At 37.6% G+C, this 15936-nt stretch overlaps 3 protein-coding genes across 8 annotated transcripts in view; 1 reads left to right on the top strand and 2 right to left on the bottom strand.

Moving 5' to 3' along the window:
* The window catches only part of LOC143523854 (DNA-directed primase/polymerase protein-like), a 119517-nt gene that overhangs the window by 60186 nt on the left and 43395 nt on the right, over positions 1-15936 (bottom strand). For 3 of the 6 annotated variants that reach the window (XM_077018238.1, XM_077018241.1, XM_077018240.1), the window contains 2 exons: positions 15897-15922; positions 12170-14728 (listed from right to left, as the gene is read on the bottom strand). In XM_077018238.1, the coding sequence (XP_076874353.1) occupies positions 14718-14728; positions 15897-15922 (37 nt within the window). In that variant the 3' untranslated portion in view covers positions 12170-14717. Of the gene's footprint in view, positions 1-12169; positions 14729-15896; positions 15923-15936 lie in introns of those variants that run through there. The other 3 variants (XM_077018239.1, XM_077018243.1, XR_013133468.1) reach the window with 2 other exon arrangements.
* On the bottom strand, positions 4192-13045 carry LOC143509923 (uncharacterized). The gene is made up of 5 exons (XM_076998857.1): positions 8382-13045; positions 5606-6416; positions 5299-5401; positions 4343-4549; positions 4192-4233 (listed from the first exon to the last, which is right to left on the bottom strand). Exons 1-5 carry the CDS (start codon positions 12916-12918, stop codon positions 4192-4194), a joined length of 5700 nt encoding a protein of 1899 aa, XP_076854972.1. The 5' UTR covers positions 12919-13045.
* Positions 11445-15936, top strand: part of LOC143523574 (condensin-2 complex subunit D3-L-like) — a 65175-nt gene continuing 60683 nt past the window's right edge. The window contains exon 1 of the mRNA XM_077018141.1: positions 11445-11581. The gene's annotated coding sequence lies outside the window, so the exon portion shown is untranslated. The remainder of the gene's footprint in view (positions 11582-15936) is intronic.

Raw genomic sequence — 15936 nt, 5'->3', positions numbered from 1 at the left:
TGCTAAAGCACACAGACCCACATTGGCCTGATGGTGGCGCTATAGCGCACCATTTTGCGTTTTGGTCCATATCTCCCAAACCGTAGGGCCTAGAAACAAAATTCCACTTCTGAGGGATTCCTTGGCTCAAGCCAAACAAAAAAGCCTCAAGAACCATTAAGCTCCGCCTACTTAGATTTTTTGCTAATTTGCATAATATGCAAAACCTACTTTTTTATACTAGTCCCTGGTTTTTTATCGGATCACCACAACCTTGGTGTCAAAATATTCAGGAGAATCTCATTATCAAAGTTGCTTAAAAACATTTTGAGATTTGCATACAGTCTGGTTGTCACATGTCAATCAATAGCTCCAAGGCGTGGCCAAATTTACTTAAACAGCCATATCTCAGCAACGCTTTGACCGATCTTCATAAAATTTTAACAGTTGTTAGGGCACATGACTCCGAGGTCATAGGTCAAAGCTGGCCACGATTGTCCAATAGGGGGCGCTATAACATGGGAAAAACTGTATCTCAGAAACCATTAGTCACATCAAGCCAAAACTTTACAGGCATCATCAGGGGCCCAAGTGATATCAAGACACACAATGATGACATCATCACTCAAAAAACATGGCCGCCATGAGCCAATTAATTTTTTATTTGAATTAATTGGCCATTTGACAGACTTACCATTGGCCAAACAACATGAAACCTTACCACTGTGCTTATCTCAGGACTATGTGTCATGCTGTGCAGTTTTAAAACATTTGGCCACAAGGTGGCGCTATTTGTGAAAACCGTGCATAACTCCTCCAAATTTTCACTTAGGAACATGCAACTTGTTTCTTTTTATTCCTTGCAGTAGACCTGACAACTTTGCAATTACAAGTCCTATTAAAAAATGCATACTTTTGTCACATTCATCTATTGTTTGAAAATAGCTATTTACAAACTAGTCATAGGAATTTGATCCAATTATGGAAAAATTGATATGAGCATAATCAGTAGACGCTGTAGGTAAAAACTGATTAAAAAAATAATGGATTTTAATTTATCTGATTGGTCCATTTTCCCATTATATCATTGTGGCCATGCCATATATGACCTATATTGCTATAACTCATAAACCATGTATGCATTCAACTCCCAATTTGAAAGGCTTTTATATCCTGAAGTCCTTGTGAGGTATGCCAAGTTTGGTTCAAATTGGCCTGTCGGGGGCGCTACAGTACCCAAAAACCTAAGAAATCATAAAAACTCATGCAGCAATCTTGTTATGCAGAATACAGACAAGTAATGGGGCTTGTATGATTCAGATCAATGAGATCTATAACATTGCAATTACATCTCATAACAAAAAGTGCATTGCCTGACCAGAAATGAACCTTTTAATTCACCAAAATGTTCTATTGCATTACTGAGATTAATGAGATCAGTATGGTAGTGCTTGGGCTCCATCTAGTGGCCAAACACCGGAACTGACTTAAAACTATTGCTCAAATGAAATACCACAGAAACACACACAAAGCTGATCTCAGCATGTGATTTAGTTCTGTGATCTAAATCATTTTGCCAATACAATTTCTTTTGAACCTTTTGGGCTTTAAGTGCCTCAAATTGGCCTGTCAAGAGCGCTACAGTACCCAAAAACCTAAGAAATCATAAAAACTTGTGATGCAATCCTGTTATGCAGAATGCAGACAAGTAATGGGTCTTGTATAATTCAGAACAGTGAAATAATTAACTTTGAAATGACAACTCATAACAAAAGTGCACTGTCTGACCATAAATAAACCTTTTAATTCACTAAAATGTCTTATTTGTCACTATAATATCAGTATGGTAGTACTAAATTCCGGAACTGACTGAAAACTATTGCTCACATGAACCACACAAACACACTTACACTCACACAAAGCTAATCTCAGTATGCGATTTAGTTCTATGATCTGAATAATTTTTTTCCAATAAAATGTATTTTTGTCTTTAGTGCCTCAATGGCCTGTTATTTGTTGATTGGGTCTATCTATATATGCAGTAGTGTCCATGTCTACTGCCTGTTGGATGATCTGCGGATTAGTCCTGAACTTTTATGATGTCCTAATTCTTCTGTGGACAGAATAACATGAGTACTTGTGTTCGTTTTGCCTGTATTGTAAATTACTGCTTTTCTGATCATATAAAATAAAAGGCACCGCTGGCCAAAAGGTCAAAAGCCGATTAAAGATTGGCGAGGGTGCTTTTAGCCACTATGGCCCAAAGCTCTGGAATTCTCTTCCTGAAGAGCTCAGAAGCATTTCATCCCTGCATAGTTTTAAGAGCAGTCTCAAAACATTCCTGTTTAGATCCGCTTTTAGTTAAGAAACTCTATCTTAATAGTTTTATCTTATTTACTTTACATCATCTTATTTACTTTTTGTTATTTTAATATTTTTATCTTTAATTTCTTTTAACATTTTCCTTTTGTCCTATCTCCTTTTAATGTTTCTTTTATTTATACTGTAAAGCACTTTGAGTTACATGTATGTATGAAAGGTGCTATACAAATAAAGATTATTATTATTAAAATGTGCAAATCTGTCCTAACAGCTTTGTTAAAAATTTATATTCATCACTGATAACATGTGACACTAACTACACTGCACATATTTACCAAAAGGTATACAAACCTCTTTCATGCAATAACTGTCAAAAGTTGCAAATTATTTGGCCAGTAGATGGAGCTGTGAGACAAAATTTGAAATGCGCATATAGTTTTTAGACTTATCCTTTCATTTGCATAAAATTGTCAGAATATTATATATTGACAAACATTTTCATATTTGGGCTCTATTTGAGACCAGTGCAAATTGTCAATATAATAACACAAGAGAACCTCTTTATAAACATAATGTATTTTATTTATTTATTTTATTTTATTTTATAACTGACAATCAACACAATGCAAATCTTTTCATGTTCAGTGTAACAACTAGGAGAGAAGGCTGAATGCAAGTGCGGACTGACCAATGATTTAATACCAAAACGAATACATATACACCGCACACAGAACATACACCAAGAATAATCAAACACCTAACATATGAACCAAACACTAACAGAAATAACTGGGTGGGCAAGGCTAAAGAAAAGGAAAGACAACAAGCAAAATCACACAAAGTACATCTAACAGAGAATGTAAAATACAAGGAGTACACACAGACTAGTATTATAGACACAAAAGACCAAGATACCAAATAACATACAAGCAAGTGGTACTTACAATAACAGACCACATAAGAGACTAAACACAAGACTTAAATACACTGACCAAAGAAGGGACTTAACAAGACACACCAGAAAGCAATAACGAGGGGCAGAAAACAAGGCAGGGGAGTGAAGTCAGACAACTAGGAATTTCAAAATAAAAGACACAAACACAGAAGACATGATTGACAGGAGGGAGGCAGGACTGTGACATTCAGTCTGTTTATTTGAGACCATTTCTTTAAAAATATTGATCTAGATAAATATAATTTAAAAAAATTAATGATAATGTATAGTATAACTATTGTAATAATCCCTCACTAAGGAGCTGAGGTGCCCTGTACTGGTTCACAGCAAATAAAAGAAACATTAGATAATAATACAGTCCACGGTAAATTTAAATTTTGTCATTATTGAGTTCAAAGCAGACCTGTAGTTAGTAATCACAATATGTGTAGACATCTATATATCTCTATGTGCAGTATGCAAGCAGCTTTACAAGCGCATGGGTCCATATCCCTAATGAGCAAGCCAGGGGCGACAGTGGCAAGGAAAAACTCCCTTGGCAGGATTAGGAAGAAACCTTGGGAGGACCAAGACTCAAAAGGGAACCCATCCTCCATTGGGCGGCCCAGCTAGTAGTCACAGTCCCTCCAATATGGAAGTTGAGCCTCAGGTAGGAAGGACTTGTGTGACTGAATTCTCCTGAAGAATCATCTGAGCACATCAAATAGAGAGATAGTTAAGGTGCAGCTGTGACAGTTAGAGTGAAGGTGTTTGTCTGACCTGTAAAGGAATATGAAATATGTTTAGCATACCTGCAGCAACACATTTATCACAGACCTGTCCACCTTTTAATTCTGTGATAGAGTGTATGCCAATCCACATGTGCTAGATGTGACATCATTGGTAGATGACTGTAACATGGTCCTACAGTGCACACTGATGAACCATTGATGCCATCAAGACCACATGCCTTGTGTAAGGGAACCCTCCATAAAGATCTGAGCACATCAGACACAGACATGGTTAATGTGCACCTGTCACAGTACAATGGTAGTTTAACTTTACATAAAGATATGTTTGTCTCCAAATTACAATAGAACATCTTACCTGGTGAACGCAGCAGATACCAAATCTGTCCATCTCTGTAATCTGTGATAGCATGCAAGTGATTCCATATGTGCTTGATGTCACATCCTTGATAGTTGACTGCAACTTGTCCCTGGCCTTTAGAAGGACATTCCTGGCTTTCCTGTATGACACCAGGTTCCCAGAGATGTAGGCAGCGCTGACCACTCTTTGACCAATAGCTCCAGCCTTTAATCAGGAATTTTGGTTTGTGCAGGATTAGATGTGAAGTTAAATGTCCATGTTTATTGCTTGTTGGAAACTGTATTACCTGTGGATTCAGTCCTGAAGTATGATATTTGTCAACAGTCCTTTAACAGATGATTTGAGAACTGTTTTGCTTTGTTAAACATTTGGCCTGTATTTTATATGAATACCTTTATATTTCATAATAAAATAAAAAAATAAAATAAATAATACATACAATAAAATAAAATGCTGTGAACCAGTTAATAGGGCACTCTCAGCTCCTTAGTCTGTTCCCACAAGAGGCCGTCCAGATAGTTTACCCCCTGTATCCCCCACCCCCCACATCGTGGACGCTTCAAGTTGTGCCTGACTTAATCAAAAGTTTTAGTTCAAAGTGTCACCAAATTGTCAGTAAAATGTCAGCAAACCGTCAGCAAACGTTAAGTACCTGAAATTGAAGATTAATGAAAACAGTTCAGTACAACACATTCATGAAAACTGAAATATGTTGGCATAACAGAAACACTGACATCTTCTGCAGAAACATCTTTGATATATACATGATCAATCAAAGTGCCATATTCAGTTGTTGGTTCTCTTATAACCTGAGTAAAGCCATGGAGTTGCATAGTATTACTGACTGTCCTTGTTACAAAAAGATTTTCATTGAAATCTCCCATGATCACTTTTCTTCCTGGGAATCTGTCAATATGAGAAATCAAGTGTATCAGGTTATTTTGAAACATTACCAGATTGTAGGAAGGAGGTCTGTACAGAACTGCCACTGTTGTATTCAGCTGAGGTAGGATGAACTGCAGGCATTCAATGTTAATGCATGGTAAATCAACAATACTACAACCAGTATGTCGTTTATAATACACACCAACACCACCATGTTGTCGATCCTTCAAGTCAGCAAACATCACCTGACTAGTGTCATATGAAAAACATCTGGGTTTACTATAGAATGCAAATTCAGATAATTCAATATCAATGTTGCAATCATTTGGTTGTAACCAAGTTTCTGTCACACAAATAATGTCAGCTTCCATGTACCTCGTATCATGTCTCAGGTCTTCCACATGGCATGTTAGTCCTTCAACATTGTGCAGAAGAATCTTGTATGACCCAGAGGGAGGTGGCAGCTCTGTCACTGGTTCAATAAATAAAGGCATGTTATGTAATGACTGTTCAATGTCTTCTTTTGCATAAATAGCACTCTCTTTGAAATCTTTTATCTTAAGCCCTTCCAAAGATGTTACACGACTCAAGGCCACATATGCTTGTCCTGCTGCAAATATCTTTTTTAGTGACACAACAGCTTTTTCCACAGTAAGACCTTGTACTTTGTGAACAGTGCAAGCCCAAGCTAATTTCAGGGGAAACTGACGTCGCATTCCACCACTTTTTGTCACTCTTTCTTCTTCAGGGAAAATAGGAGTGGCTTTTTCAAATCCTGGTTTTAAACAAGGATGTTTTGCTCTTAATTTATTTCCTATTCTTTCATTTTCAAATGTGACATATATTTTGGCTGGAAAGTCATCTTCAGAATCAAAACACACTTCAGCAACTGTACCAAATGCACCGTTTACAAGTCCGTCTGCCACATCAATGTTTTTAAGAAGCATAATATGAGCATTTACAGCGATGTGAAGAGATTCTGGTAAAGACGTGTGGGTAGTATGAACATGATGTCCATGCATTTTTTCCAGCCGACCTGTTTTTGCAACCTTTTCAAAGTCCTGTGCATGAATGATAGTAATGTCTGCACATACCTTCTTCAACATGTTTGCATTGTGATCATCCACTTCAGCATTTGTTGCATAAATATACAGAGCAGTACTGTCCAGTTCATCACCTTCACCACCTGTTTCACATAATTTCAACATATTCACATCATGTTCTGACAAATTATCTTGTCTTTTGTGTTTCCTTAAACGACTCAGTAACTGAGCAAACTCCATGTTTTTTTGTCTCATGATTCGCGAGAGCTCAACCAATGCAAAGTGGTTCTGCCATAGATTTACACCTTTAGGCTCAGTGTATAGAGACTTTCCTTTCACAGGAGAAAGTTGATAAAAATCACCAACTGCAATTATAGACACATTTCCAAAAGCAGAATAATCTCCTTGTTGTTTAATTTGTCTCAATCTGCCATGAATATACGATAAGAGTTTGTGATCAACCATTGAGATTTCATCAATAATGACAATTTGTAGATTTCCCAATTTAGCTCTCAGTGAATTTATCTTTTCATCTCCGAGCGGTTGATAAGGCAGCGTTACCTCTGGTGATATAGAGAAACAGTTGTGTATTGTTGCAGCGTCAATGTTAAATGCACTTACACCAGTTGGAGCTGTTATTAACACATGCGTCTCATCTGGATTATCTGACAATCGGGACAGGATGCGACATGATTCGTAGTATATTGCTTTGATTAACATGGATTTTCCAACACCACCTGGACCAGATATAAACACATGAAATGGCTGCGGGTTTTTAGCAAGTGTCTTTTCTAAACACCAATGTCGAATTTTGTAAAATATTTCAGACTGTTGTTTGTTTAGTGAACGAAGCACATACATTGCTTCCTCTTTTCGCATACCTTTCTCTTTTCCTATAGCACAGCGTGGTTCAGTTGGTAATAAATCAGGTATGTCAGCAGCAGAAATATTTTGCTCTGTTTCATCAGTAGGATTTTCTTTTCTGTGAAGACATTCTAAACGTTCACGTTCGTTCTCTGGACATATTTCCGCCCAAGCATCTTCAACTGGACCGTTTCTTTTTAACTGTTCCTCGGCTTCGTCTATTGTGTCAGCATCTTTCTCGAAATATGACATATTTAAGTCTACTATTGTTTTGACTGATTGGACTTCTTCATCAGAATATTTGATAAACCCAGTCTTATAAAAATCCTCATAAGTGTTGAAAGTTGGTGGCTTGAGTTGACAATCCAAATAATGAGGCAAAAACAATTGCAAAATACTTTGATAATGCTTCTCTGGATGTTTTGTGGGTGAAAAGCGAGCGTATCGCACAACAGCAGAATCTGTTCGTGTCCGTTTCCTTATGAATCCTAAGCTTTTCTCTAACTTTATGGCATCACGAGCTGAACTTTCAGATTTTGACAATATTCTGTACTCCGATGCAAAACTGGCTAAACACATCTGGGAAAATTCGTCCGTTTTTGGTCTATATCTGTATCTGTCTGTAATGCTGTTCATCCATATGTTTTGATTATCATCATTGTCATATTCAGCTCGCGTTTGTATTACGTGAAGTGGAAGACTCATTCTCACTACGTTATCACCAGTAGGAATAAATTGCACTTTGCGAGAGGCTTCTTTCAGTTTCATGTTAGTAAGTCGGTACACACTTTCCTGAGCTGAAACTTCACGATTGTGTAAAAATACACTTCCGAGTTTCCGTAAAGCATGTTTAGCGTCAAGGTTACCTTGTTCTGTGGCTTCTTTTTGAGTACGTGACAAAAGCAATCCCATCTCTCTCTCAGCTTTGGAAATGTAAGAGATTATATACACAATGCAGGAATATGCATCAACTACAAACTGAATGTCCATATTTGCATTCCAACAACGTATAAGATCTCTGTTGTATTGGTTTACCCATATGTCACCTGGTTTTCTCTTTAGGACAAAAGTAGTTTTTCGAGACACTCTGATGTAAGCAGCTTCAAATATCTCTTGACTTATACCAAGCGAAGCAAATAACTCCTCAGTAGAATCAAAGATAACATCTGTATTCAATAACGCATCTTTTACTTTTTTCATGATAGCCTCTGCTACATCTTTTTCCATTGGAGGCATGTTATTACCTTTGGCTGATTCCACATAATTCTCATCTTTCTCTTTAGCATCTTTTTCAGGATTGTCAGTTTTACGCCTTGTTATAAATGTTCTGCTACTCGGTGGGCGTGGAAAATTAAAACGACAAGTTGTTTTCTTTTTTCTGCATGATTTTGAATGTCTTTTGCTGTGTTGTTGTACACTGGAAACAATGTCATGCATTTCTTTGTCATCCTCCGATGGCATTTCACATGTCACATAGTGATCTACAAATGACACAACTTCATCATCATCATTTTTGTCCACTTGAGGTGCATCTTTGACCCAAAACAAGCAGTGAGTGTGAGGTGAGCCACGCTGTTGAAATTCAACTCTGTAAAAGTAATCAACAATTTCGCCAATCGGTTGTGCTTCAGACATAATCACATCTTTAAGGAAACAGTGGAATCGATGTTCAAACATCCTGGCTGCTGTGACAGGGTTAGTTTTTAATAGAGCACATCTTTCTGACCAGTCTAGATCATCAGTAGAAGTTTCTCTCCCCTCTTGTTTGAGAATAGTTTGCAATAATTCTGGCCAACGCAGATCAGCAGATGAAAATGAGCAAAACCATGTGGGAATACCCAGTTGTCGCACCATTGCAAACAGGTCTTTTTGAACACTTTGCCAGAAAGGGGGTGTACCACGAATAGGTCTTAAGAATTTATACCCTTCATCAAAATTGAAAATGTTCTGCAAGGCTTCTCTGTTAGTCAACATTTCTGATGTAATCACAGGTTTGTTGCGTGTATCATGTCCTTTTCTCAATGCAATAGACACATTTGACACAATCTGATTTAACTCTGACAAATATTGACCATAAAAAATGTAATCCAAGTTCTTTGCAAAACGTCCGTCTGCGTTGAGTATTCTGGTGTTCAAGTATCTGCTCAGTGTAAGTTTCTCTTTTCTGTGGTCATGAAAAGTACCCGTACCATTTGGAAATAGAACTGGAAAACACTTTGCCTCATTTGAATGATCGTTCAAGAGCCTTACAGGATTATTACCTTCTGCAGGTGCCACAGACATTATGCCATCAAAGTGCTGATCCAAAACCTCTTGTGCAATATCAACAGGTTGTAAACAGGTATCCATGAACATACCGTGCTGTTGTCTGTCGTGCAAGGTTTCATCTATATCCACATCTTCAGATTCATTATTCTCATCATTGTTCTCCTCATCAACATGCTGTGTACATGTGTCATCAGGCTCTTGTGTTTCATGTTCAGTTTTATTTAGTGGATTGACCCAGTCATTATTAAATGTCACATCTCTGTAAAAGTCATTATGTTGTTTGAGGTACAATAATGCATCCTTTATTTTTTCTGTATTAACAAATTTGTACTCATAGTGCCCCTTGTAAGTCAATTTCCTCTTTAGTTTTATGCGAATCATCAAATCAACATTTTCTGTTCTTGGTAGCACTTCAGTTACATCTGCAATGTTAGATGGAACACACACAACAGGTCCATGAACACCATTCTGTCCACCTTTTGGTAAAGACACAAGTCTCATGAACGGAATATTCATCCCAATCAGATGTTGTTCAAGTGAGTTTAGATTGTGTAGTTCAGGTGGAATTGGTTCTAGTGCAAGATTGTTCATAACACTTTCTTCTGGCATTTTCCCATTAAGAATCTTTCTGTGACATGTGTAGCAAATCCACAGTGATCCAGCAGAGCCAGTTTGAATGTTACACTTATGAACACAAGCATGATTACATTGATGTAAGTATGTGTCAGTAATACATCTCTCTGCTATGGAAACAACCTCCTGGGCTTTATTGAGATATGTATCTTTTCTGCATTTGATTACTTGATTCTTAAACAATAGTCGATGGCATACTGAGCACACATATTCAGGACCAGTACTTATTTTCTCTCTGAAGTTTTCAGTCACATAGTTAATATCTTTGTGTTTCCTTTTTTCTGTGTTCTTTCTTTCTTTACTTCTGTTTTTAGTAACGTTAGCATAGCAGATGTCTGTTTTATACCTCTCAATACCAAGTTGTTTCTTAGCTGCTTGATGTTGAGGATCATGATGATAAGCTTCAAAACTCCTCTGTTTCTTAGCCGTTTGATATTCTGGATCGTTATGATAAGCTTCAAAACTCTGTCTTTTTATAGTCTCTCTGTGATGTTCATTTGTAGAATATTTATTAATACTGAATTGTTTCACATGTTCCCTGTGTTCCATATCAGTGGCATATTTGTTTACACTTGCTTGTTTAACTTTTCCACTGTGTTCCATATCCGTCGCATATTTGTTTACACTTGCTTGTTTAACTTTTCCTCTGTGTTCCATATCCGTCGCATATTTGTTTACACTTGCTTGTTTAACGTTTCCTCTGTGTTCCATATCCGTCGCATATTTGTTTATGCTTAACTGTTTATTCCGTTCTTTATGTTGCAAATTCGTTGCGTATTCAACACTGCTACGTGTTTTGACACTATCTCTGTATATTTCATTTTCACGGTATCGTTTCAGTGTTCTCTGAATCTTTTCCTCCTGGCTTGTTCCATATTTGATTCTCCGTTTCTCAAGTTCAGAGCGACTGGACTTTGTTTCTGATTTTCTGCTGTCACATCTCTGTAAACACAGTGCAGCACAGGTCTGTCCATCAGGAACTTTAACACACGTCACTACTTCATAATGAGACTCGCTACAATGTTTGAGGTATATTCCCGCATCTTGGTCGCAACTGTTGCACGATGAATATTTTAGCCACGCATTTCTAGTGAATGTAAATATATTTGTAAAAAAAAGATCGGCTGCAGCTTGTATTTCTACTTCAGTAGCCCAGGTTCCCACGTATTTCATTCGGGAAGTAGCAAGATAATTTGCAACAGATGAAAACCCTTGTCGAAGACAGTTAATGTACTTAGATTCATTTCTCTCCATTTGTGTAGTTACAGCACGTCGTATTTTTCTGTGTTCTTTCTCACTTCCGCTAATTGCAAATGCCAGTGATCTGAATAAACAGTTACCGTCACCAATGATAGTTTTTGTTTCACAAGGATCACCCATCGGTACTGGTATGATTTGGTCGCTACGAGCATGTTCGATGTACACAACGTTTTGCCTTAAACATAACGTCTTCTGCTGTTTCACTGTCAATGGACAAAACTGAAAGCGTTCACGTTGTGTGTCGCCAATCAGCACGTCACTGTCATTTCTCACAGATACATCGGTAAGGTTGTTTACATGCTTCATTCGTTTACCAACATGCAGTTCGGGTACCGTTTTCACCTCGGAATTGTTTTCAGCTGCTTTGCGTTTACTTTGCACGTTTGCTTTGCTACAGGGTTGTGAACGGTCAAATGCGTCACCTTTCTTAGTTTCATTTTCATTTGTGTTACGATTTCGTTTTAGCACACTGCTGTAGAGCTCTCGGTGTGTAGTGACAGACAAACCACCTTGTGTTTTCTCTTCCGCTGTGCTTCTGCCAGTTATGTTCACAACAACGCCAGTAACTTCAAATTGTGCTCCTTCAGCTTTCAGTGAAAGACCAAGTATCATAACGTGGTTAAGTAATGATTCCATGTCAGCATAAAAAGCAGCCAAACTCTTGCCTGAATCAATACGTGCACCGTTTTCGCTTCGTGAATGAGAGTCAATCAGCACATACCAGGAGTCTTGTTTAATGATAGCACATGTATTCTCTTTAACAGTAAACAAACATGCTTCACATTGCATAAACACTCTTCGGATTGCCTCATCATGTGACATAAGAACGTTTTGTAACGGTCCATATTCAGTGACACCAAACTTCCCAGTAAACATTTCATCATGAAAATTTATTGAAAAGTCATATCCACACACAGTGTATTCTGTAGGCACATCTGTAACATATAAATAGCCCAATGGATCATGAATTTTGCCGGCATCTCTTATATTGCTGTAGAATCTGTCACCATTCAGCAGAACATCATCAAGGTCTCTGATTGTCCAAGAAAGCACATTTTTCACTTTGTTAGTCATGATGGCAGTAATACTATTTGCAACACATTGTTTGTTACTGTTTATGCCAAACTTTGGATGAGCTTGATGAAAAGAACCTCTGAGCATATCCACATGTACACATTCATCAGAATCAGTTTTGCAGCTTGTATCTGGTAAGGCATTTGGCAAGTATTTGGCACTTGTATCTGGTAAGGTATTTGGCAAGTATTTGGCAATTGTATTTGGCAAGTTATTTGGCAAGGTATTTGGCAAGGTATTTGGCAAGGTATTTGGCAAGGTATTTGGCAAGTATTTGGCAGCTTGAGTTTGTAAATGGCTTTGAGGAGTGCTCTTCAGGAGCACTCCCGTGTCAGTCAGACCTTTTTTGTCAAGGGATGAAGGCATAACCCCGTCAGTCAGAGACGAGATCTGGTCTGCAGGACAGCTGTGGCTCACAGGAACAGTCTCAGTCAGGACCTTTTTGTCAGGGGAAAAAGCCAGAACCCCGTCAGTCTGAGCCACAAGCCGCTCCGTAATCCTCCTCCTGGCTGCAGCCGACCTCAGCGAAGCTTTTGTGCGAGGCATCTGAAAATACAAACACACAACCAGTCAAAACCTATGATGTCTATCCCAACATGACATACTAATCAATCAATATTACTTAATACAAACAGCACATATCAAATCAAAAAAAAAAAAGTAAAAAAAATCAGAACAGACATTGTATTTGTGACAGGTGTATTCATGACTAATTTCTTACTTGCATACATTGTTACAGTATTGCATATAGAAATTACTGTGAAGTAAATGCCTTCCTAACACCATGTTATACAAACTAAGCATTACTTTATAATCAAGGGACTTGATTCAAGGGACCATTTTCACTAATGTACATTTTTCAGAATACAATGAGCAAAACCACGCTTTACTGCTCATTTAAATGCTGTACAGCTTTAAAACAAATAACCACATCAGAATACTTGATCAGACAAGCTTAAGTTGCAAATATGTACATCACTAAAGACTTTCAGCTCAACAGTTTAAAAATGTATTGTGTGTGTGAGATGTGTTCAGCAGGCTTTGCTTCAACAGGACATTCTTGCTTCTTCCTTGGAACGCCAACATTCATTCATCATCTGATTCAGGAGCTTGATGTCAGCAGCACCTGTGTAACAGCTGTTTCATATACTCTACTTGTGCTAAGCACTAATCACTTAGTGTATATATAAATAAACAATTTAACACATTAAATGTCTTTGTTCCAATAGCGTAGTTAGTCTAACAGACAAGTTAAACAAAAACATTCCATTTGGTTCCACTTTAGCAATTAAAACATTACCACATAAATGCATTGTGAAACAGAATTTGTATTATGAAAATGTTGCTGGGTGTTCAGAATGTTATCCTGCCCATGCTAACTTCTAAGCATTAATTTCAATAGTAGTTAAATTAATAATACATTGTTCAGCTCATCATTTGTGCACTTACTCAACTGGACACTAAACTCAACCATGTTTACTCACTATATAATAATTTTGTATACCACCACTCAACACTAAATCAACTTCACAGCTAAAATGCATATGTGTGTGTGTCATCTTCATACAGCAGGCATTGCTCCAAGATTAATCTTGTGTGTGTGGCACATCATCTAGCAGGCGTTGAGTGGCATCCTCAACCAGCAGGCGTTGAGTGGCATCCTCAACCAGCAGGCGTTGAGTGGCATCCTCAACCAGCAGGCGTTGAGTGGCATCCTCAACCAGCAGGCGTTGAGTGGCATCCTCAACCAGCAGGCGTTGAGTGGCATCCTCAACCAGCAGGCGTTGAGTGGCATCCTCAACCAGCAGGCGTTGAGTGGCATCCTCAACCAGCAGGCGTTGTGTGTGTGTGTTATTCTTGTGTCTTAATTGTCACACCAACAGCACATTTCACATCTTTCAAAGTTGATCAGTATCATGTAATCAGCAGCACATGTGATACCTGTTGCACATACTCACAACTGTATTACCATTTGATGGGCTATTTTATAGCATGCATTAAATATATCTAGCACAAAAACTACACATTCACTGCATTAATGTGATGAAAAATTTCAAACATCAAAGCACAATTAAGAAAGCACATTGAACAGGACTTTGAGAAGTTGGAGCTGCGGTTTCTGAGTTCTCTTCTATACATTTTACATTATTGCTTCCAAGTGTTTACATATCACTACAGATACTCATCATAAATGAACAATTATTCTGCAGCACATCAACTACCCTCACCATTCATTGTGTGCACCGTTTTATAGGTATACCAATTCAACCACTGCTCATACACGATACACTTCAAACGTACCTTTAATGTGTTCCAGCACAATTCTCCTTCACCACAATTCTCCTTCACCAACAAGCTATTCATACAAAATAGACAAAACACATTTGTAACAGTTAGTAAACATTAAGGGGTTAAAAAATTCATATGTATAATTTTAAAAAGCTGCTATAACGACATGAAACATCAATTGGACAAACACTTAGAATCTTTCTATTCTACTTAAGGCTACAGTTATACAGCATTACTAAAGCCCCATACTTATCAAGTTATTTGGCTAGTGTATATAAGTATGGTATGGAAGTGTATCTATGTTAATTTTAAAATGAAAATGTGAAAATAATTAAAATATTAGTCCATTCTAACTTCTAAGCATCAATTTCAACACAGGTTGTTAAATTAATAATACTATATAATAATTTTGTATACACCACTCAACACAAAATCAACTCCACAGCTAAAATGCATGTGTGTGTGGCATCTTCATCCAGCAGGCGTTGTGTGTGGCATCTTCATCCAGCAGGCAATGCTCCAAGATTATCGCGTGTGTGTGGCATCTTCAACCAGCAGGCGTTGTGTGTGTGTGTGTGTGTGTTATTATTCTTGTGTCTTAATTGTCACACCAACAGCACATTTCACATCTTTCAAAGTTGATCAGTATCATGTAATCAGCAGCACATGTGATACCTGTTGCACATACTCACAAGTGTATTACCATTTGATGGGCTATTTTATAGCATGCATTAAATATTTCTAGCGCAAATACTACACATTCACTGCATTAATGTAATTACTGCTGCATAATCTTTAAACTATTGGACAGAATATTCATGAGCCAATTAAACTGTGAGAATGCATCAAATTGTCCTCAACACAGAATACAATGAAGACTACTTCAAGACATTCGCTACACTGCAGTTTACTCTGTTCCAAATAGGAGTATAAATTTAGTCTAGGCAATAAGCAGGTTAACTTACTGTACCTAATCAAGTTTCAAACATCAAAGCACAATTAAGACAGGGTACACATTGAACAGGACTTTGAGAAGTTGGAGCTGCAGTTTCTGAGTTCTCTTCTATACATTTTACATTATTGCTTCCAAGTGTTTACATATCACTACAGATACTCATCATAAATGAACAATTATTCTGCAGCACATCAACTACTCTCACCATTCATTGTGTGCACCGTTTTATAAAAGTATACCAGTTCAACCACTGCTCATACACGATACCCTTCAAACATACCTTTAATGTGTTCCAGCAGAATTCTCCTTCACCAACAGGC

Source organism: Brachyhypopomus gauderio, chromosome 1, assembly GCF_052324685.1.
Source record: "Brachyhypopomus gauderio isolate BG-103 chromosome 1, BGAUD_0.2, whole genome shotgun sequence".
Lineage (NCBI taxonomy): Eukaryota > Metazoa > Chordata > Actinopteri > Gymnotiformes > Hypopomidae > Brachyhypopomus > Brachyhypopomus gauderio.
The sequence above is the reverse complement of the archived record's forward strand: the minus strand, read 5'-3'. Positions and strand labels throughout refer to the sequence as shown.

What these genes read in the sequence shown, in the direction of transcription:
- LOC143509923 (XM_076998857.1), bottom strand. Translation starts at nt 12,918, where the DNA reads ATGCCTCGCACAAAAGCTTCGCTGAGGTCGGCTGCAGCCAGGAGGAGG. An exon ending in GACCTGAGACATGATACGAG is followed by an intron (nt 5,402 to 5,605) that starts GTACATGGAAGC and finishes TACTGGTTGTAG; the next exon opens with TATTGTTGATTTACCATGCA. An exon ending in GACCTCCTTCCTACAATCTG is followed by an intron (nt 4,550 to 5,298) that starts GTAATGTTTCAA and finishes TCCTGATTAAAG; the next exon opens with GCTGGAGCTATTGGTCAAAG.